This window comes from Centroberyx affinis, unplaced genomic scaffold (genome assembly GCF_046629955.1).
Source record: "Centroberyx affinis isolate AG114_WGS23_722 - 3 ecotype Tasmania unplaced genomic scaffold, CSIRO-AGI_Caff_v1 ptg002045l_1, whole genome shotgun sequence".
NCBI lineage: Eukaryota > Metazoa > Chordata > Actinopteri > Beryciformes > Berycidae > Centroberyx > Centroberyx affinis.
Window position 1 is genome coordinate 59,521 of NW_027280380.1, and position 22,097 is coordinate 81,617.

Here is a 22,097-nt window from a genome sequence, read left to right on the forward strand (position 1 = left end):
ACAAAATACAAAAGAAAATAATTTCAGTGGAGGAGGTTGTAAGTCAAACCCAAAACAAAACCAGCCCATTACAAAATATACATTCTGAATTTAGTTAATTTCCACTGATTTGCATTTAATAAATGAGATCCCACTTTCTCAATACTTGACGGATACCGCCAATCTAGTCAATGACATGAATTTCTCCTCTGACCTGTGTGCGAGGCGGAGGATTTGTTGCTGGCAGCAAAGCGGTAAAAAGGAGGGTTGTCACAGTGCAACACCACAGGGTTGACTGGGTCGGTCTGCTGCAGCTCAAACAGAAGTTCCTCCATAGTCTGGATGGTGTTGTTGCGACACAGGTAGATCACCACCTTCTTGATCTAAAACAGACACACATAGCAACATGGTTTTAATACCTAACTTGGAGATATACTTCATAATAGTACATGCAACACATACTACAAACTGCAGAAAATATATTTTTTGTTTGTGCACGTGTTTTTTGCAGTTGAAACAAGATTTTGTTTTGGTGCAGTGTGTGGAAAACCTCACTGGTATTAAAAATTAAAAGACACAATCCTGATTCCAACTGTCTAAATTTTGGTTATATTTACATACAGTATGTTCTTGAAGACTTGTTAACTTGGAGGTTTTTCTTAACTACTTCTTTCCATTATAACTGGTCTGTTTTAGTGTAATGTTTACAAATATGAAACTAAACAAACCTTTTATCACCCCAAAGGCAATACATGATCCCACATCTACGTAACAGCTAAACCTCATGTTTAACTGTTACACACTGTCACTCCTTATATCAAAAGCTCAAACAATTGTATCACTTTATTTCAATACTCCAGTGTTGACTCTCACCAGTGTATCAGTAGATATTCAACAGTGTATCAACTGACTGCCAACAAGAGTTGTTTCAACAGACTATCAAATAGGTATTTTCAGCTGTCACAAATGTTAAACAAACTACCCATAATTTATGTCAGCTACCAATGAGTTGATTGTCAAGTTCACCTGCTCAAATTACTATCAACAGACTGCTGGCAGCCTGTCAACAACTTGGGGTTAAGGTTAAAGGATAAGGCTGGTGTTTTTTAATGCATTGCTTACCGTCATCAAATCCTATGAAAATAACAAAATCATTTTTTTAGCTGTCAACCCAGAAGTAATTGGCTCCAACTGTAAGCTAAAAACCTTGAAATACAGCTCACAAAGACATAGTTTCAATTTTAAAAATTGCTAACTTACCACGAAAAGTCAGGCTGTTGTAGTTATTACCAAATCAAATTCAAATGGGAACAAATTCTTCATTACGCTGGGGATTATTTAAGTGCTACGGAACTACTTTCCTGAGATCGCAAAGTGTTTACAGCCGGCTTATTAAGTTGTTTGAGGAAAAAGTCAGCTGGCCCGGTGCATCGTGATGATGAAATATGCTGCCCAGAGCAACAGCATGGCTCTTTGATGTGTTTTTAATCGTTTTTTTAATACAATGGAGTTCTATGGCTGCTGGGACATGGCTTCATTGGGCACTGGCTACATGGACGAGACTTGTTGGCAAAACAAAATCATTGCTGATTTTGTTATTTTCATAGGATTTGTTGACGGTAAGCAATGCATTAAAAAACACCAGCCTTATCCTTTAAGATTAAATTTAGGCACATCTAAGAAATGGGTCAGGGTTGGGCACATAAAATAATTTGGTAAAGGTTAGGGCTAAGATTAGGATTAGGGTGAATGTTAGGGTTAGGTTTAGGTTTAAATTTAGGCTAATAAAAAAAAAGTTCAAGTTAGGGTTATAGGGCAGTAAGGCAATTCTCTCATATGTAGGAATGTGTTTCTTCCTAGCTTAGAGTCAACAGATATTCAGTTGATGAAGTCTGTTGTTGACAGACAACTGACATGTTGCAGAGAGTCAACAGTGGACTATTGAAATTAAGTGTTACCCAAACAGTAACTTTCAAAGTGAAAAGAACATCTTCAATCTAATAAATCAGTGTAAACAAAGCCTGTCGTTTTCAACAGATATAACACGTTTACTTACGTTTTTCTTCTAGACAGAATGCAACAAAGAACGACACCCTGCCATCTAGCATTTCGGCGCAAATTTATAAATGCTCGCACCGCCATAGACACCGCAAGCAAGCTATGTTGACACTTGAACGCTAAACTATGGATGAGGAAATTCTTTACACTCACATAGGGCAAGAGTGTGGTATCACTGCTGACTCCACACAGGCTGATGAGGAACTGCAGGGCTATCCGTAAGTTGTTGCTCCACCTCTCATTGGACACCAGGGCGTTCCAGGCGTTCTCCATCTCTGGGCCAGGGACCTCGTCTCCGTACTGATGATGTAAAGAAAGGAAAGAGGTTTTACTGTGAAATGAGAGTTGTTTCACTCTGAAAGATGCACACACACACACACACACACACAAACAGTTTCCCACCTTAGCGGTCATGAACATGAGGTTGTTGAGCACCAGCGAGGTGGCCTGCAGGGAGCCCCAGCCGTTACCCCTCAGACTGGGGGACAGTCCCAGGCTGTGCGCCCGACCACGAGGCTCTTCCTCTGGGGTGCAGGGGCTGGAGGCAGGGGGGAGGAGCCCCGTGTCGACCAGCTCAATGTTACTGAGCCAGGGCAGCAGGTAGGACAGCATGATCTGTCTGCCGTTGGGATGGGTGGTGGGGAAACGCTGGCTCACCTCTGTGTGGGGAGAAGAAAGGATGTGATAAGTGCTTTGAGGAATCCTCTTTAAAGGAAAATTCAACCTTCAGATTCTCTTACGCTGTTATGTATCATCAATCTGTGATCATAGATTTCCCTCAGCACACTTTTCTTACTTATAAGACAACAAATGCATTAGCTAAGCTGCAGCCTATGTTACACAGTATGCACACAAATAACAAAATAGTGACAAAATGATCAGCCAAAACTGCTGACCCCAGTGTTTCCTAGAGTTTGTGATGAACTTCTGTTCTGTCTCTTGTTTTTAGTATCCATCTGTTTTTGCGTCCCTTGTGTCAGGCCTATTTGTTAAAAGCACTCTATAAATAGATTTGGCTTGACTTCTCCATGCATAACACAGCGTACAGATTCACCCAGGTGTGTTTACCTGAGAAGAGAGGCAGGGTGAGCTCTGGGAACATGCTGGCCAGCTGGATGGAGAGCTGAGAGAGGTTGACGCTGTACAGAGGAGGCAGCGGGCCGTGGGTCCCATACAGAATATTACCAGGCTTTTGCTCCACCATCCGCTTAGAGTACACACACAGCTTAGACTCCAGCACCTGCGGACATATTATTTAAACTTTACAACCAAAATGCACTGTACTTTTTCACCTCTATATATGCGTTCAATGACTATTCAACATTGTGTGATGTGTTCTTTGTGCATGTTTTTTACCTGCATCAACTGCATGGAGATCTCATAGATTTCCCTGCTGGTGTCTGAGGCCTTGAACAGCACCAGATTAAGCAAGGTCACCAGGTCACATGGGTAATTCCTGGCAAAACAAAAAAATATGGCTATTAATTGAGTGGCTGGTTACACTGAAAACTAGTACTCTCAAATCTTGCATTTCATCTCATGCTGCAAGCTAAAGTTTATGTGGCTTTTAATGAAGACAAACAGAGACTTGTGACTGGACAGTATGGAGAATAACAGCAGCGAGGACAGTATTAGATGAGAGAAATATACGATGTGCAACAAAAGTGCACGTGTGAATTTGTGAAATGTGGACAAAATTAGAGACAGCTGTAGAAGTTCTCAACATTCAATGACAACTTTGTACATCTGTCACTTATTAATCTATTTGCTCTTCAGTGGTTTCTCTGTTACAAACAAAGGAAAGGTGGGAAATTAGATTTTAACAATTTAACATATAGCAATAAAGAATGTAATGCATGTCTCCAGTGATAACTCACACAAGAGTGTTAATACCATGATTGCCTACCTGTTACCGCAGACGGTGGCGATGGCCTTGAAGCAGCCAGAGGCCAGCTGGTAAGATCCGGTGAAGCAGCGGTCCACAGCCCAGTTGAACAGGTTGACCTGGTCTGGGTTCAGTTCTAACAGCAGGATCACCACCTCACAGCCCAGACGGTGAACCTAAGGCAACACAGGTTATCATGTAGAACGACTCACCCACATATAGGAAATAATACAAAGGGATGCAACAGAAAAAAGGAAAATGTAGATTTGAAAAACGACTTCTTAAGGTAAGTATAGGTGCTGCAACTCCTTAATATCAGATTAAGGAGTTGTCAGATTATTTAAAGTATTCATGTTGGAACTATTGAAACTGCTAAAAAGGAACTGACCATATTTTCTGAAAAACTGTAGACATACAAAGCTCCCATGCAACAAGTTAGAGGCAATAACCAATCAGAGAGGTGACCTACCCGTAGATCATGGCAGGCCAGGATGTTGTCCAGCCATTTGTAGAGATAGCCGTCAGTAGACAGACCCACATTGTCAAACACTGGACCACAACACAGCACCGCTGACATAGCCTAGGGGACAAAAGTTAAGAGAGTAAACTTAATGAGACTTAACAAGATTTAACGCTGAGGTTTGTGTGAAATGCAGTAAAAGGACAACATATTGCAGAAATCACTCCTGCCATGTATTAATGGTCTTGCGACTGTGGGTACTGCTTACCTTGAGTGCACAGTACTGGTACCGAGTGATCTGGTGGTTGCGGTCGCTATAGCGATCAAGGGGCGTGAACATGACACTGAAGGGGCCGGCCCATTGGCTGAAGAGGATGAAGAGATGGTGCCTCAGAGACTGTTGAGGGAAGAGGAAGCGCCTATGGTGGACTGCAGAGACGGAGGGAATAAAAATAATGTTATTTCTCAAGATGTTGTCAAAGTATCAATGTATACTTTAATTTCCATATGTATTGACCATTTTAGGTTTTATGTTTTTAGTCTATGAACAATTGTACTGGATAATTTATGATACTGTAAAATGGTATGTAAATTCTGCCTGCAGAACACTGATAAAGCTACTACTACTATTACAACTGCTACTACTGAAGGACTAATGCATTATGAGTAATCTAATCATTTACCAGGGACACACTGGATGAGGTTGGCCACCATGCCGCTGAAGTGGGCTCTAATGTCTTTAAGCACGTCCAGCTCCTTCTCATTCTCAGCCTCCAGAAGCATCCGGGTCAGGTCCACATACTCTAGGAACAAGGCTCCCAAAGCCAGGGAGTCACGCTCCAGTGCTCCATTGGTGCTGCAGAGGAGGAAGGAGAAGAGAGCTCATCTTTCAGATTACATAGGAAATCTGTTAGGGGCGTCAGTAGGCTAGAGGCTAGAGAAGCAAGCAAGTTAGAGAAGGTCGCAGGTTCAAATCACTGGACTGGTTGGAAAAATATTGGTGGCGAAAGTGTAATACTCCCCCCTCCGTCAACAACTACTGATGGGGTATGGCATAAAGTATTATGTTAAGGTGGTTAACCCTCAACAGCTCCAGTGGAGTTAAAGGATAAAAAATACCAAAACAAAAACAACTAGAAGGCACTCGGTAGAGCGCAAACCTCCGCCAATGCTGAACAATTCTGAAAGGGGGAGAGAGGTAAAAGAGCGATAAATATGTATCTAAACTTGATGGCACCAATCAACCGTGTGTGTGTGTGTGTATGTGTTACCTGTCACTGATGACTCCTGCATCAGCCAACAGTTCAAAGATCCTGAGCAGCTGTAGCCTCAGCAGATCCCTCCTCTCACGGCGCTTCTTATTCTGGGAACACACACATCACAGAAACAGGTTCAATTTACTGCCATAAGGAAGGGATTATCAACACTCAGTCTACTCCTCCTGAATAGGTTTAACAGACAGACAGTAGTTGTTTATATTCATTGGCATATCCGATACCTATGATACCTTATACACCCTTATTTACAGGCATATTTAAATAGAGTTTGACACTATACTTCAAAATCATTTAGAGTATATTTCCCCAAATTCCTGTCTGGGATCAATAAAGTTCATCTTATCTTATTTCGGTATTGTCATTGTGTTTCTCTCTCTCTCTCCCTCTGTGTGTGTGTGTGTGTGTGTGTGTGTGTGTGTGTGTGTGTGTGTGTGTTACCTCAGGCCTACGTTCCAGTGCTTCCTTCATCAATGGATGGAGTTCCTCCACTAGCTCCCTGTTAACACACACACACAGAACAGGAGAAGGCAAAACAATCAATTGATTGCTTCATCGGTGAATCGCTAAATGTGACTGATCAAATCTTCTCTCCTTCTAGACTGAAAACAGTATGAGTTAATGGAGCAGAATGGTTTGTAACAGATATAAATCTCATGCTACTCAAATTTCAAATGTCACATGCCCTAAAACCACTAATCCTCGAACATTGTAATGTTAGACAAATTTGTCTGGAGAGGCCTTAATCTCTTTAATAACAATGACCTTGCTTTCAGAAAACATTTCAGGTTAAAAATAGATCCTCTCTTACAAAATGAAACAGCTCCCCTTTCACAATGGAACCTCTATCTTTAACAAATGCGATACACCTCTGTCCCATGCAGAACGTCAAAGAGGTATGCTGCTCATCTCAGGTATGAAGGGAATGTACAGACAGACAGGGGAATAACTAATGGAAGAAGGGAGCGTGAAAAAAGAGATATGAATCATGTCATTCTCATGTAAAAAAAATAAATAGATAAGGACTACATCTAGCACATCATCCATTTTGTATTGTGGCCTAAATCTATCCAGTGCCCTTCCCTCCATTCAGCCTTTGTTTCTTCTTCTCTGCTTCACCTAAAGCTCTCACCGAAAGAAAAATCATTTGTGTATCAGACCTGGGTCAAGTAGCGTTTACAAATAATTGTTTTTAGATTCTTGGAGTTGTAGCTGGATTACCTGGATTACCCAAATTAGAACACTTTTCTGTGCCAGACAAATTATCTGACACTTTCTGAATTGTTCTGCTGTGGTAAACCCCACCTATCTGGTGCTCCCAGTAGGCAAAAACACTAAGAATAACTTGCAAATACCATTTGACCCAAGTCTGGCATGTATGGTATGAGCTGTGTGTGTTTTTGTAGGTGTGCATTTGTGGGTGTGTCTGTTCCAGTACCTGAAGACCAGGGCATTTGTGCGTCCGAACCCCAGCACCAGAGACTCAGTGATCTCCAAACTCTCGGCTCTCATCAACGGGACCAGCTGTTTTAAAAGCCAGGCTACTGAGGGGGTGCCTATCACCTGAGCAATACAAGATACACAAACATGGATCAGCAAAAACCATATGAAACCGTGATTGCTCAGATGTGTGAGCTCCACTACTAACCGAACACTAACCCAAAGTAACGAACATTAATAAGCAATAGATACTTGGAAAGAATGAGCGACATACTTTGATACATTTACACCATCATTATGACTGGTAATCATTCAGGGTTGCTACACATTTTCCATTTCCATTTCCAGACTTTCCAGACCTTCATTTCTTGACTGGATTTGAAGACTTTGGTCAGTGTTGAATATGATTTACAGTACTGGGCAAAAGTCTTAGGCACGCTAGATTTTTTATATACATTTCTTAGGAGTCTTAGATGTTTAATATATAAAATGACAGTGCCATACAGCTTCAGTACATAAAAAGAGCAGTCATCATTGCATTGGGACTGAACAACCATGTACAGTATTTCCATGACTTTTTGTCCCCAAACTTTTCAAGACATGGAATACTTTTCCAGACTTTCCAGACCTGTTATCTTATCTGATATACAAGCACACAAACAAACAAACACATACCTTGTTGTCATAGGTGACGCTGCCATCAGGCGTGGTGGCGGTGATCTCAGGTGTGGAAGCTCTGAGGTGACCGGGGGACATGATGCTGGGCTTGGCCACGCCCAGACACAGGATCAGGTAGTTTCGCCACAGAGGGATGTAGCTGTCGCTGGAGCCTGCTGTGCTGGTCTTCTTAGCATTCACTGGGCTGCTGTAGAAAGACAGGCAAAGAAGGAGAATAGAGACAGACGGTCAGAGATATTTGAATCTTTCATGTGCATATATCATTTGTTATTTTGCCTCTACATTTCACTGTGGTTAGGTGTACTTGAATATATGCTTTGAGGACAGCAGTGCTGTACTTGATTAAATTATTTGGAAGTAACTTTAGATAGATTCATCCTAGCTATACTTTTCTACTAGTGTAAACTGATGTCAGTATAAGCCAAAAGCAAAGTTATGGTGGTGCTGTCCTTCAACCATGTTTCTGTGTATGTGTATACTGAATTGAATCACATCTCCTGTCCTCTATCCACTTTAACTGATCTAAAAGAATCCCTTCAACATCCCTTCTTAGCTCTTTTATTTATTTTCCTAGCACCTCATTCTTACATGATCACTCTATGGCCACAGGAACATTGTGACCATAGATATTCTGATCTAACCGCTTACTATTGGTTGTAATTTTAGTGATCTAGGAATTTAAGCTTATTCTGCTGTTGCAATCACTCAAGTGACTCTGGACAAGAGCGTCAGGTAAATGCCTAAAATGTAAATGTCAATGTAATGTGTGCTCTCGTACTTGGGGTCAACCAGTGGCAGCAGCAGCTGTAGCCGCGTGAAGGCGTAGGGCCAGGCGTAGCCCAGGGCGATGGGGCAGTGCTTGGGCAGGTGCTCCTGGCGCAGGAAGCTGTGCAGACACAGCACCCAGGGGTCCTTCACACACTGAGCAAAAATCCAGACATGGCTGGGGCTCTTCACATCGTAGGCACTGCTCACCAGCCGAGCCGTCCACTCCACCAGCCACTGGAGGTCAACATGGTGGCTCAGTGGTAGAGTGGACTGAGGGAGGGGAGGGGAGGGGAGGAGAGGAGAGGAGAGGAGAGGAGAGGAGAGGAGAGGAGAGGAGAGGAGAGGAGAGGAGAGAAGAGAAGAGAAGAGAAGAGAAGAGAAGAGAAGAGAAGAGAAGAGAAGAGAAGAGAAGAGAAGAGAAGAGAAGAGAAGAGAAGAGGGAGAGAGAGGAGAGAAATATAAGACAAATGATACACACCAGCAAAAGAAGTGATGTTAGAAGAAAATCATGCATTGTGGAGTATAAATCCAAATATTACTGATACACCCCAAACACTAATACACTTAATAAAAAGGTGCTCACCGAGTCGGAGACAGCCACATGAACAAAGCTGTCCATTACAGCTGGGCTCAGCTGGTCCATGATCTCTATCATGGGTTTGTCATCATCCTAGAGGGGAAAGACATTTATAGAAACAGCTATTCTTACAACAGCGTCACACAATGTGCAAATGCTGTATCCGTAATCACAGCCACAGTCAGATGGCTTTCCTTCTGTCCTGCTCTTTCCATGTCTCTCCCTCCCTCGTTCCCTCCCTACCTCCCTCTTTAGCAAAGTGGTAATTTAACACCAGCTGCCTGATAAATGCTGGTAATTTTTTTGTCTGCGGCCTGCACATTTCTTTATTTTGCCAGTCACTTTGATAAACAACTATCAGCAGGTCGGTTTGGCACTGAGACCACCCTTCACTCCCTCTGTCGGATCAATAAAGTATCACATTCACATTATCATCATTTGGAGGTTCATTTAAATCTGTTTGGCTGATCAAACAGTGACTAGTGAATTCTTCTCCTGCCGCTCTGTTTGGTTGGTGAAAACCTCAGCGTACCTCAGCATGTCCGAGGGCTGTGAAGAGGCAGCGTATTTCTCTTAGCACGCCCACAGCCAGCTTCCTGGTGCTGATCTGACAAGAGCAGAGGAGCAGCAGAGCCAGGCCCTCCACCGCATGGAGCACCGAGCAATGAGGACTTCGCTCCGGGAGTCTGGGGCTGGTCTGATGGAGAGGGAAGATAGACAGGGTGGACAGGATACTGAGAAAGATCTTATTTGAGAGAGAGTAGAGATTACAATACACTTAATAACAGTAATAATGATAGTAATAGTCCTTATTTATACAGCAACTTTTCACAACAATGTTTAAAAGTGCTTTCCAAACATGAAAACCATAATAAACAAGGCAACAGTGAACATATCTTCCCCCACGATTGATGCAGAACCCAGACAGTATCAAACATGTCACCTTGTTTTGACCTGTAATTATAGCACCTCCCCTTGGGCCAGCAAGTGTAATTTTGAAACATGAGAAGTGAGATGCATCATTTGCCCCAAGTTTCCACAAAATCCCAAATGATGTAATGCCACCCCTTGGGCTAATCACTATAATTTTGAAAATGCCAGATGTGCAGTGGCGAGATGCATCATTCTCTCAAGATGTCACATTAGGATAGAATTGGTGTAGAGATGGGGGGGGCAAAAGGTGGCTAACATGTGACCAACACAGAGTGAAGCTTCACACTATACTTTACAAACCTCAGTTCCACCTCGCATCTTCCCCTGGAGCTGCAAGGCTAACCTCCACTGGGTGAGCAGCTGGAGCAGGAGTTTGACCGACGCATCCTGCAGACCCTGATGGGTATCCTGTACCTGGGAGGGATTGGAGCGCGATAAGAACAAAGTCATGTAATTGTATCCATCTATACATGTAGCCATTGTAGGAGTCCCTCTTTTTACTGTATGCTTGCTGAGTTACTACTGCTGCAGTTTGCTGAACTGAACAAGAAAATGCTCTCATTTCAGCTGTTAGAAGTTGCAAGGAACCATCTGTTAAATTGATTGTGGAACATTGGAGTTTTGCATTATGATGGACAGATTTGGTTCTACTGCATTACATTCAACAGACAGATAGTCTTTAGTGTTAATGCCAGACAGGTGCAAGATATATTCAAGAGGGGCGAAGTGACAAGCGAGATAACAGTATACAACAGTACCATTATGTCTTTGGTTGTCATCTTGATTTGTTTTCTTTTTCCCTTTAGGATAAGGTGGTTTTAAGCCCCTTGAAATTTCTTTATCTCATCTTCACAATTTGGATTACTTTTTTTTTCATCTCCCATTTTTCAGTTTTGATCAACTGTATGTGAAAATAAAATAAAAATAAACCTATATCTATAGGTACAGTATTTACTGTAAATGAAGGATACAATCATCTGCTATCAGCTGTACTGTTTGGGTAGCTTCAGTTTCCTCATATTCAGTAATGTCTCAACATTTCTTCATCAAATGCTTCTTGAGAGCTTACCTCTCGCAAAAGGAAGTGTGTGTAACCGAACAGGACATCTTCCCTCCAGTCTGAGAAATCTAATAGCAGGCTCTGCAGGGAGTTCTGGGAAATGAGGCGGAGCTCATCATCCATGTGGACCGTCAGTCTGTGAGATGGAAAACATATAAACAGAGTAGAATGACTAAGATCTTGCTGATAGCTAGAAATGGAAACCATATAAATTTCAGAATGTCTAATATCTCGATGACAGCAAGTGAAATAAAAAATCTCTTCACTTTCTCTGACTAAAAGGCTCAGACTCTTGACTGGATTTGACGATTTTAGCCAGTGGAAATGGCATGGAAATTTATGTTGATAATCAGTGAAACCATGTCACTCTATAGTTGAAGATTCCTCATAAGAATAAACATAACAATAACAGAATTGTAAAGTTTTAAGTGATGATCAATAATGCACTGCCAAAAGATTCAACATGATAACCTTGAGAAAAACACAAGCACAGTGCATATAATTAGCATGTGGCAACATGTTAGCAAGCAAGTCAGCAATTCATCCTGTCTCTAACGCCCACTCACCGTGAGAGCAGGTCGATGAGCTCGGGCTTGGACATGCCATCAGGAAGGATACGAGGAATGGCTGCCACACAAGTCCTGAACAGGTCAATTTTAGGCTTCCTCTCTCCACTGTCAATGCCAGAGAAGGAGGGAGAGAGAGAGAGTTGAAGCCCCAAATTCTGAATTTATTTGGCCTTTTTAGAGTTTAGGAACATTAACACATATTAAGATGTCTGTGTGCGCAGTACATGTTTATAAATGTTACCTATGTATTCAAATCTTATAGCCTCAAAAGACATTTAATGCTCATGTTTAGCTGTCAGCCCTTGCACCAAAAGCTCACTCACTCAATTTGAGAGGTAAAATACAATTTATTCAATTAATCAAAACATAAACAAAGTCAGTAGAGAGGCATCCATCGGTGTTTCAGTTGTCAGTTCTATATTTGCCATTTCAAATTGGGGCTTTAAATATAGTATTGTACAGAGCAATTACAGAGGTGCAATAGCACTGGAAGACTGAAAAGTATGTTGAGCTGTTGGACTGTGTAGTTTACATACGTGATCATGTCCTCTGGTTCTTTGTTGAGCATCTGGACGTTGGTGAGCATCATGCAACGACCCACCTCCTTGTCCAAGTGCCTCAGGATGTTGTCCAGGGCCTTACGCACCTGGGAGTAGTACAGCGACATGCCTGCAGAGAACAGAGGACGACATGGACATGGAGTTACAGAGAGGAAATACACACAAATCAGTGATCAGTGAATACAGGTGCTAATGGATATAGCTATGACAGAGGGAAAGTTTACAAGTTAACACACACACACACACACACACACACACACATGCTCACAGACCTATGAGTTTGGCCTCCTCTTCAGTGAGGGTCTTGCTGAGGTAGGTCTTCTTCTTCTTCAGTGAGTTTCCGGAGGGCAGCGTGGCTCCTGTGTTGGGCATAGGAGGCTCCCCGTCCTTCTGCTGCAGAGCGTCCGCTATCACCAGGAACGCCCGCAGGCCGATATTCATACGCTGGAACACAGACACAGCACAGCATCCTTACTACATACCACATACACTACAGCTATTAGGAACAATGGCAGATTTGTGGTTGATAATACAGCATTCACAGAATCATCAGGTGTTGCTTCTACCCCTCACAGAAAAGATATATTAATATGATGGAAGATATATAACACAGAATCTTTACTACATAAACAAAGGTTTGGGATGATTATTTTCAAAATGTATTCTATTATTTATCACGTACTATCTGCTTAAAATTGTAATCAGTGCTATTCAGTAAGGCATTACATTTTCAAATGTCAGTGTCACTAATTAGTAAGGGATTACATGTTTAAATGTCACCTCTGACTTTCTTACTGACATTTTTATCAGTTTACAAGCTGTAATTTAAATATTTTTAGAATTATAATCTACATCTACATTATCATCATCTTTCAAATATTTTTTCATGATTTCTAAACTTTTGATAGTGTCTATAATTTCACAAGTTAATTGCATTAACTGTAAATATGAATATTTCTTAGTAATCTAACAAGTAGCCTATTCACCAAATGTATTAATCTGTAATGTGTTTACTGTGGTTTTACTGCATGAATTTGAATGATTTGTTACCATTTTTAAAATCAAAATACTGTAATCCCCTTGCATATGATCCATTACTCCCCAGCCCTACATGTATCTCTGTGTCTCTGCACTAGAGCTGACAAGCTGCCTGTTCAGACTGACGGTGCATTTTGTTTCAAAGTTACAACAGAGAGCATACTGTTCTTTACCTGCCTCACTAAGGAACACAAATAAAAATTGGAATGCTCATTCATCTAACATGCCTTGGGGATACATAGTTGATTTGTGTGTGCGCGCGCGTGTGTGTCTGTGTTCATGCGGCTGTATGTCTGTGTGAGTTTTCTTTACCTCTGGATTGAGACTGAAGGCTTTGGCAGGTTTCCCAACACTCAGCAGGTCAAATATGATCTCCTTCATGGCAAAATCCAGTCTCTCCTGAATATAGAACAAAAACGTTGGTGTTACAGGGTTTCAAAGTTTATGGAGTGTGAGGCAGCTAGTACCTTTGCAGTCTCTACTGGCTTACAGATGTAACATTGTTATTATATATAGATATGATAAATATATAGAGAAAGTTTAGGGACAAGACCATGTTGTTTGTGGGTCTTGACGGTTTTAGAATGTACGTAGTGTATGGAAATGAATTCAGAACTCTTCTATATTTATTTAGGAGTTATTTATTTGCATTGACGTCAAGAGGTATGAAAATAGATATGTGTGTTACAGTCAGCTGTGGAAAGAATATCTCTAAAACATGACAGAGTCGCCATTTGGTAGACAGTTTTATCCAAAGTGCCTATAAGAACCATGAGTGCATAGTTTTAGGATGTTTCAGCATGACACCGAGTTTTGAAACCGCATTGCTGCCTCTCATCCAGCCATTAGATGGAGTGTAATCAATTTAGATAATGGATTCTGGTGGAATGAAAGTGTCAAAAATGTCTGATGACCTAAATTCTTGGTAATCCTGCATTATCAGAGCAACTGTGGGAGTAGGTACTGAAATAATATTTATATAACGGTCTAAGAAGTTGCTTCATTCGAAATGGGGTTTTTGGCCAGTTTTGCAACTGCGTTAACTGACCATTTTCGATTATGTTTATTTTTCTCTGAGATAGTGGAGTGAAAGAATCTTGGCAATTTATGGGTTGGATTATATGTATTTTGCAAGGATGTCTTTCCACGCAAAACACTAAAAAATGAACCCCCAGTTCATTTCTCAAATGTTCTGAGTACACTATTGCTTTTTACACTCGACCTAAAGCAGTATGTACATACTTACATCTATGACAAGTACGTGCGTGCGTGTGCATGTGTCATACACACCTGTGCAATAAACTGGATGATCTTGACGAAGATATTGAGAGGCATGTCTCTGGGTACAACGCTTCGACTGCCCTTGGGGAACAGAGTGGAGGTGATGGACGTCAGACGACTGGGGGGAGGAGGGAGAGACAAGAAAGAGGGGAATTAGGAAGAGAGGGAAGGGGAGTGGCATTGAGAGAGTGATGGGAGGGGAAGAGATGAGTCATCAGTAACAAACCTCATTACAAAACATTAAAGGTGTAATGTGTAGCATTTTAACATCAATAAATCATTACTACATTAACTTTGAGACATCAGCATAATTACCGTAAACAAATGACGCCATTGCCGAGAAGAGTAACAGCCTCTACACTGCGTTTGACATTGTGTGCCATTGGGTTGGGTTTTGTGGGAGAACTGCTATATTGCTTTATGCCACAAAACAAGAAGCGTAAACAGAGCTAAAGCTGTCAAGAGTTTCTCGGAATGGCAGATAGCGGAACAAGTGAAAGCCCTATGGAAAAATCACTTTATTCGTTATCATCTTCTTGCTCTTCAAAACAAACATGTGAAGCGATGCCAGCGAGGGGGAGGAGGAATTACTAGAAACATTCTCTTTGCGACAGGAAGAAACAGGTTTATGGGAAATTGGGTCATAATTTTGAGAAACCCTAGCACTAACAATATCACCGGTGTGGGATAGAGGCTACCAATCCCCTCGATCATTTGTTTACGGTAATTATAACAAGGTATCACATTTAATTTGAATGATATACTGATGTTTAAGCACCTCTAAAACAACATCTTCCACTTTGTTGATGGGAAACATAACTGCGTTTGTCTGTTACCTCTGTGTTCCAGTGTTGCTCTCACACTTGATGCGGATCATGTAGACCCACAGCAGGCGGTAGAGAGACTCGAGAGCCACACGTGCCATCTTGGGGTCTTTATTCTGTACACACACACACACACACACACACACACACACACACACATACACAAATTCAGCACATTAGAATTTTCACTCTTTCACATTCTGGGAGAAATGGTGCAGAACAGTGCCGTACATTCCTAACATACTGTACCTAACAGAGACAGGATAGTTTACTGCATCTACTACACACATTACTTTCTAAATGTTTACAATGTGATCACGAGTCAAACTGTTAGGGAAATCATTATGAGCCCCAACAAGTCACTACCACTACCATTCTGTACCTGTGATGTTTCCCTCAGGCAGAAACCACATTGTACCGCTAACAACAGATCATTTTAAAGTTTGATGAGGTGTTACGTAACGCAGTGTTGTGTGCATGTATGTTGGTGAGACAAAATCATTCCCCATGGGCGATTTTATGATTGATGAGAAGCATCTGGGGATTTATTGCACAGACTGCATAATCATTGTGTGTGAGCATAAGTCATGATCGCCTTTCTGATCTCACTTATTCACACCTGGAGAAATGCTGAACATTTTGTCTTACCACAACCACCGTGTGTGCACACATGAACACACACACACACACACACACACACACACACACACACACACACACACACACACACACACACACGCAGGTAGAGAGTGGAGACTCTGGGTTCCAGACTGGTTACTAGTGACTGGGTTACTGACTCTAGGTTACTGATCGTTATTGTGGTCATTATTAATAACGACCAGTTATTAGTGACTGGGTTACTGACTGACTTATTACTGGATTACTGACTGGTTGTTTGGTACTAGGTTACTGACTGGTCATAACTGTCTGGGTTACTGACTGGTTACTAGTGACTGGTTACTGAGTGACTGTTCCAGACTGACATATAAATTGGCTTGTGGCACAGATAAAATTACCACCCATAAGGATGGAAACAGTAAAACTGACCTAGTAATCCACATTTAATAATTAGAAAACACTCTCAGCTCATAACACTACTTATGAGCTGTAAGAATAACCCGTAATATCTCTTGCGTAGAGAGAAAGGCCGACCTTGAGGTTGGAGAGGCAGTTGTTGAGGAAGATGTACCAGCGGCTGAGGAAGAGCTGCTTCTGACTCACACACAGCAGGCAGGTGACCAGAGGATACAGAGCCTGGTGGGGAGAGGAGAGACGGGAGGCAACATGGTCAGACACAGTTAAGGGACACATTTTATTTATTTGAAGAGCTCCATTTCCAAAATGGTACATATCCGAAGAAATCATTACCTCAAGTCTTCATTCATAGTCTCTACAATGTAGAGGATCCAGACTGGCTCTTCAGCAGTTTTCTATCTTAATTATGTAGCATATTCCTTTGACATTGAGCCCATTGCTGAGTAATCTATTAAGAGTGCTGTTCTAAAATAGTATATATCCATTTTGGAAAAGAACAAGACACATTACCTGAAGAGAAATATCTCTAAAATCTAAAGCACCCAGGCTGTAAAATAGTTCTCATTTTGTTTTTCAAATAGTAGATTAGTTAGTAGAGTAATTTTGGAACATACATCTTCATTTATCATTTAATGACAAGGGGCAGTTACATTAACTTAGGTAGCCAACTTTCCTCAACTGTTTTTAAGGCTTATAAATCTTTCTTAAAACTGTCTCTTTTCAATCATCTACATCTCCCCTTCTGGACTGAAGTGGATTTAGTAAGTGAATTCAACAAAGAATCATTGCTTTCACCTGGATTGACCATGGAGAGAGCATGTGAGTCTGATGTTTTGTACACTTGCGGATTGAAAGATACGATCTTGGAATGAAGATAATCCTCCCCTTGTACCTTTATGAGGGTATAGGAGAGATGAATATATCAAATTATTCTGGAGTCTGAAGTTGAGGAACGTGGACTTGGCGTCTCGACTGTTGAATCATCTGGTATTTCATACCTTTACATTACATGACCCTTTAGCTCGCGGTACGGGCCTTTCCCAGACTTCATGCAGATCATTCTTTAAATGAAAACCTTGCTAATCATCAGTCTGAGTACAGATACACCCTTGTCATTAATGTTTTTGGAAATGCTGGGTTGAAGGAATGCATCTGATGTCTGTCACTGCTTATCACAGAGGGTGTGTGTTATCTCTCTCTCTCTCCCCTTTCTGTGTCTCACCTCATATCCTGTCATGTCAGTCGGCACAGCGGAGACTTACAGGAATGGGAGTGTCAGAATGTAAAATAATAACAATTAGAGACAGGCAGCACATTGCTATCATTCCTCTCTATTCTATCCTGTGCACTCCGACATGACAGGTTATTGTCTGTTTGTGCACGTGCCTGTGTGTTATTTGTTTGGAAAAAGTGAAAAATCATCTGCGTGTGGTGAGATGTGTCAAGGGTCTATTGAGGCCTCAGTCTTCAATGCATGGGTGGCTAGGGAGTATTTAGAGAATCCCAGGAGGAAGCATGTAGGCTGAATGACATGTCTGGGGCCCTGAGGACAGAGGCCACTGTCACAGCAGGGAAGTCCACGCACATATCCCACATAGCGCATCAACAACCACCAGAAATAATCCAACACAGCAGCCTGATGCAGCGTGAAAACAGTGAATAGTGTAAAAAGGCATGTCATGGGTTGTGGTGAGATCTTCTGAAGGTGGGGCAACTTTTTGGAGGAAAATAAAGGCCGACATTGCGTAAGGAGTTGACTCCATTGATTACTAGGGAAACTTCTTTCTGCCAGGAAAGAATCTTGTTAATCCTGTGTCTCAGTTTGTTGCCTGTTACTGAGAATGTTTCCCAAAAAACTGCTTAGTCTGTCATTACACTAAAAGCCATGATTGCATTTTTCAGGTAATGGGAATAGGAAATTTTGTCACCAGATTTTTAAAAGTCCTTAAAAAAAAGTACAATTTCATTTCATGCATATTCATGAGAGCTCACTATCTTACTCACGTTGACATTGCCAATTTGCTAATTCCCATCCCTGCCGAGGGCAAATATTGCCCATCTGGCACTGCTTCAAAAACTAGCCAGTGCACTGCGGCCTTAACTGCACTCCTGTCTCCCTCCCACGGAGAGATAAAAGCCCACATGTTGGAGAATTACAGTAAGTGCTTTCACCAACTGCTGGTAATGGAGAGGAAATGAAGAGAGATGAGGAGTAGAGAAACAGAAGAAGGGGAGAGACTGACCAGAGAGTGTTTCTTCCTGGAGGACAGGTCCAGGGTGGTGTCGTACAAACTCTCCACAAAGTTTCGTAAGCATGGCACGTTCACCTCGTTCTTCACAGTCTGGGGGAGGAAGGAGGATACACAAGTTATTAGATACTGGGCTCCTACACATTTTTCTTCAGAAATTCCACACTTTTTTTCCAGACCCTAATGTCTTGACGCAATTTGACTCTCAGCTACACAATATCACTTTGTAATTGAAGATTATTACTCATAACAACAAAACATCACAATTTTAAATGAAAGTGGGTCTGCAGCTACATAAAACATATAATCATATCGGCACTGAACAACCATCATTTTCAATACTTTTCCAAAGTGTTTATGGAATTCCTGCTATACTATTGTATTATCTCTATGTCTGTGTAATTTTTATCACCCTCAACAGTCAGGAGTTTCCTTAAGTGATAATAAAGTTTACCTTGACACACCTACAGACAGAGGCTACATTAATGGACTATGGGACATGCTTAAGATCTAAACGCCAGGCATTAAGATGTAGAAAGACGTGTTTAATAGCTAAATGTACTACAGATGCTGTTTAACAACCAGCATCCCATTTAATCAACACTGTCTGATTACTTTCTCAACACCAATACAAAGTCAAATACTACTGTGTTTCAGTGCAACATCTTTGGAGAAGCACATATTCTGGGCTTCTATTAGCATATTGCTGAATGGGAATATCCACATTGCTTTGTTCACTACAGAGAAAGAGGTAGAAATCCTTCAGAAAAAAGGTAGCTCACACTATGAAAACAAAACCGAGGCCTAGAGGTTAAGGCTGCACCCTTGAACACAGAGGTATGTTCAGGGGCCCATCTGTGCATAGATAAATGAATGAATTAATGAATTAATGATTAAATAAAAAAAGATAAACAAATAAATGAATAAAATAATAAATACGATACTCTCTGGTGCTAAGGAACAGAAGAAACAGCTTTGAGTATCAGCTCAATAAGTCACAGAGAAAGTTACAGAGAAATATTTACTTAAGCGCTCTAAAGCAAAACATTTTAGTTTCTTAAGATAAAGGGAGACAGACAGTTAGGCAGGAAGAAAACAGACACTCAGACAGAAAGATAGAGAGACATACAGACATATTACTTAGAAGATAGACAGTGACTTTGAACTGACTTTAAAGCCCATAAAGAATCTAAAACAGTCATCCCATTAGAATGCACAGATCTAGCAGAACAATGGAAGACACTTACAGCAGCTACAGGAACAAGTATCTCCACAAAGAGTCCGGCTAATGAGTGTTTAATGTCTTTATCCTTCACTTCCAAGAAATACTGGGCACACTCCTAGAGACGGAGAGAGAGAGAGAGAGAGAGAGAGAGAGAGAGAGAGAGATAGCAAGAGAAAAGTTATACACTCATTTTCATATGTATGCACAATCAAGCCAAGGTGCCAATGAGCAAGGCTCTTAACCCCTAATTCCTCCAGTGGAGCTTCTCAGTGACCAATAGTTGAACATTATGGTTATACTGAGCAGCTCCCAGCTATGAATGTGTGTATCTGTGTGAGTGTGATGCAGAGTGTTGCTGAAAAAGAGTATGTGTGTGCCATCAACTTTCCCTGAGATTCCCAAACCATAGCCCCTTTTTAGTTTATTGGCATACAAATAAAAGGCTGTAAAGGTAAGGTATCAAATGATTTCATACCTGCATGAACTGAAAGGAGGCTTCAAAGTCCTCCACTGGATACATTTTAATGCGGAAGAACTTGACTCCCATGATGAGGCTGATGGTGGACTGGATGACGTAGGGGCTCTGCTCCTTCTGCCTCAACTCCTTTAGCTCGGAGATGAACTTCTTCCTCACCGCTGGGAACCTGACGAGGAAAAGGTGAATAGATTTGATCAAGTATTCAAGTATCAAGTCATATATGATTTTTTTTTTCATATCGGGGGCCTCAGTTGACAGGTAGTTTGGTTATTTGAATGAATATAATAACAAAGCAGGGGGGATTAAGTTGCGAGTAGTTCATTTGTGTTCCTTATAATATAAAATAAGTTTACACTTTATTGTCCATATTCATGTACATTTGTTTTGCAACCAGAGCCAGAAAAAATACATCACACCAAACAAATAAGATCACAAGACTAAAAACAACATCCAAAAACAATATTGCACTAAAAAAAACTGTGTTCAGGGAAGATACACAATTCCCACCTGCCTCCACAGACCAAGTCTATTTATTAAAAAGGTATTATGTGTAGATAGCTCACTCACATAGATAGATCCTAACTCTCACTAGATTATTCTATATAATCCTAAAACACACAGACTCTCTCACATGCACAAAAATCCTCAATGTGCGTTTTTGTGTGAATATGCACACAGGTTTGTGCATATATAAGTGTGTGTGTGTATGTGTGTGTGTGCCCACCATCCAGATAGGGTTTACCGACAGCGCTCTGCAGCCCTATATTTAGAATGGCATCTGGAAGGGTGATGTGGAGGGAATGTGTATGTGTGTGCATTTGTGCTTGTGCGTTTCTATGTGTGTGCTTTTGCATGCTTGACAGGGGTTGCCACAGCAGTTAAGTAAGTGGGACAGTGACCAACCTTCTGTGTAGTGCTGAGTGTTTGTTTAAGCACGATACATATAAACACTGCGCTCTGCACACCCAGTGGGAAATACACACAAATGCCAAGAATATGTGCTGAGAATGTTTTCTGTGTGTGTGTGTGTGTGCGTACTGTAACTTTCCATGACCCTGTCTGCAAATAAATGCATGACAAATAAATACACTGAAAAGGGCACTCCATTAACCAAGAACCAGAATCCTAAATGAAGGTTAGAAATGAACTGAGGATCTTAATCAATCAAATGAAAGAAGCCCATTATCCACACGCAAGGCAGTCATCTGTTGGATTTCCTATCTTAATGTATCGACATTGATCCATCATCAGATTCATAACGGTGGTAAATGACTATGATGGTTCAGCTAGTATGTGTGTGTGTGTGTGTGTGTGTGTATGCGTGTGACAGCAGGGACTGAGCTGCTCTCTGCTCTGTGAACCCACACCTCCTCCATCACAGTAATAACCTCCTGGAAACTAGGAGCAATGCTCTCATCTCTCATCACAGACAGCATTACACAGACGGAAGACCATCATCTGCAGTGTCATTATCCCCCAGTGCCATCTCACACACAGGATTACGCACTCATACTGTATATTTACTAACACAACCATACACACACACACACACACATGCACACACAAGCACACACACACGACCTAAATACTATCACAAAGGGAAGGGCACTCATTAGTTCCTTATCCTCCCGTGTACAGAAGACAAAGGGCCGACAACATTTGTTATTGCTGTCTCTACTGCAAATGGGGTCAAGACAGGGACAGGTAGCTACTGTACTGCACATTA

The 22,097-nt window shown here is 41.4% G+C and overlaps 1 protein-coding gene across 1 annotated transcript in view; it reads right to left on the minus strand.

The window, feature by feature from the left end:
• fryb (furry homolog b (Drosophila)) overlaps nt 1-22,097 on the minus strand; it is a 44,488-nt gene that overhangs the window by 17,239 nt on the left and 5,152 nt on the right. Inside the window, exons 7-34 of the mRNA XM_071531149.1 lie at nt 20,369-20,537; nt 19,916-20,008; nt 18,663-18,761; nt 16,537-16,638; nt 15,397-15,500; nt 14,570-14,678; nt 13,592-13,678; nt 12,514-12,685; nt 12,218-12,350; nt 11,679-11,786; nt 11,122-11,248; nt 10,364-10,466; nt 9,652-9,896; nt 9,126-9,212; nt 8,553-8,812; nt 7,772-7,961; nt 7,095-7,219; nt 6,098-6,155; nt 5,654-5,745; nt 5,066-5,238; nt 4,651-4,811; nt 4,392-4,502; nt 3,944-4,098; nt 3,394-3,493; nt 3,106-3,277; nt 2,440-2,696; nt 2,191-2,337; nt 194-362 (exon numbers count right to left, since the gene is read on the minus strand). Of these exons, the coding sequence (XP_071387250.1) occupies nt 194-362; nt 2,191-2,337; nt 2,440-2,696; nt 3,106-3,277; nt 3,394-3,493; nt 3,944-4,098; nt 4,392-4,502; nt 4,651-4,811; nt 5,066-5,238; nt 5,654-5,745; nt 6,098-6,155; nt 7,095-7,219; nt 7,772-7,961; nt 8,553-8,812; nt 9,126-9,212; nt 9,652-9,896; nt 10,364-10,466; nt 11,122-11,248; nt 11,679-11,786; nt 12,218-12,350; nt 12,514-12,685; nt 13,592-13,678; nt 14,570-14,678; nt 15,397-15,500; nt 16,537-16,638; nt 18,663-18,761; nt 19,916-20,008; nt 20,369-20,537 (3,908 nt within the window). The remainder of the gene's footprint in view (nt 1-193; nt 363-2,190; nt 2,338-2,439; nt 2,697-3,105; nt 3,278-3,393; nt 3,494-3,943; nt 4,099-4,391; nt 4,503-4,650; nt 4,812-5,065; nt 5,239-5,653; nt 5,746-6,097; nt 6,156-7,094; nt 7,220-7,771; nt 7,962-8,552; nt 8,813-9,125; nt 9,213-9,651; nt 9,897-10,363; nt 10,467-11,121; nt 11,249-11,678; nt 11,787-12,217; nt 12,351-12,513; nt 12,686-13,591; nt 13,679-14,569; nt 14,679-15,396; nt 15,501-16,536; nt 16,639-18,662; nt 18,762-19,915; nt 20,009-20,368; nt 20,538-22,097) is intronic.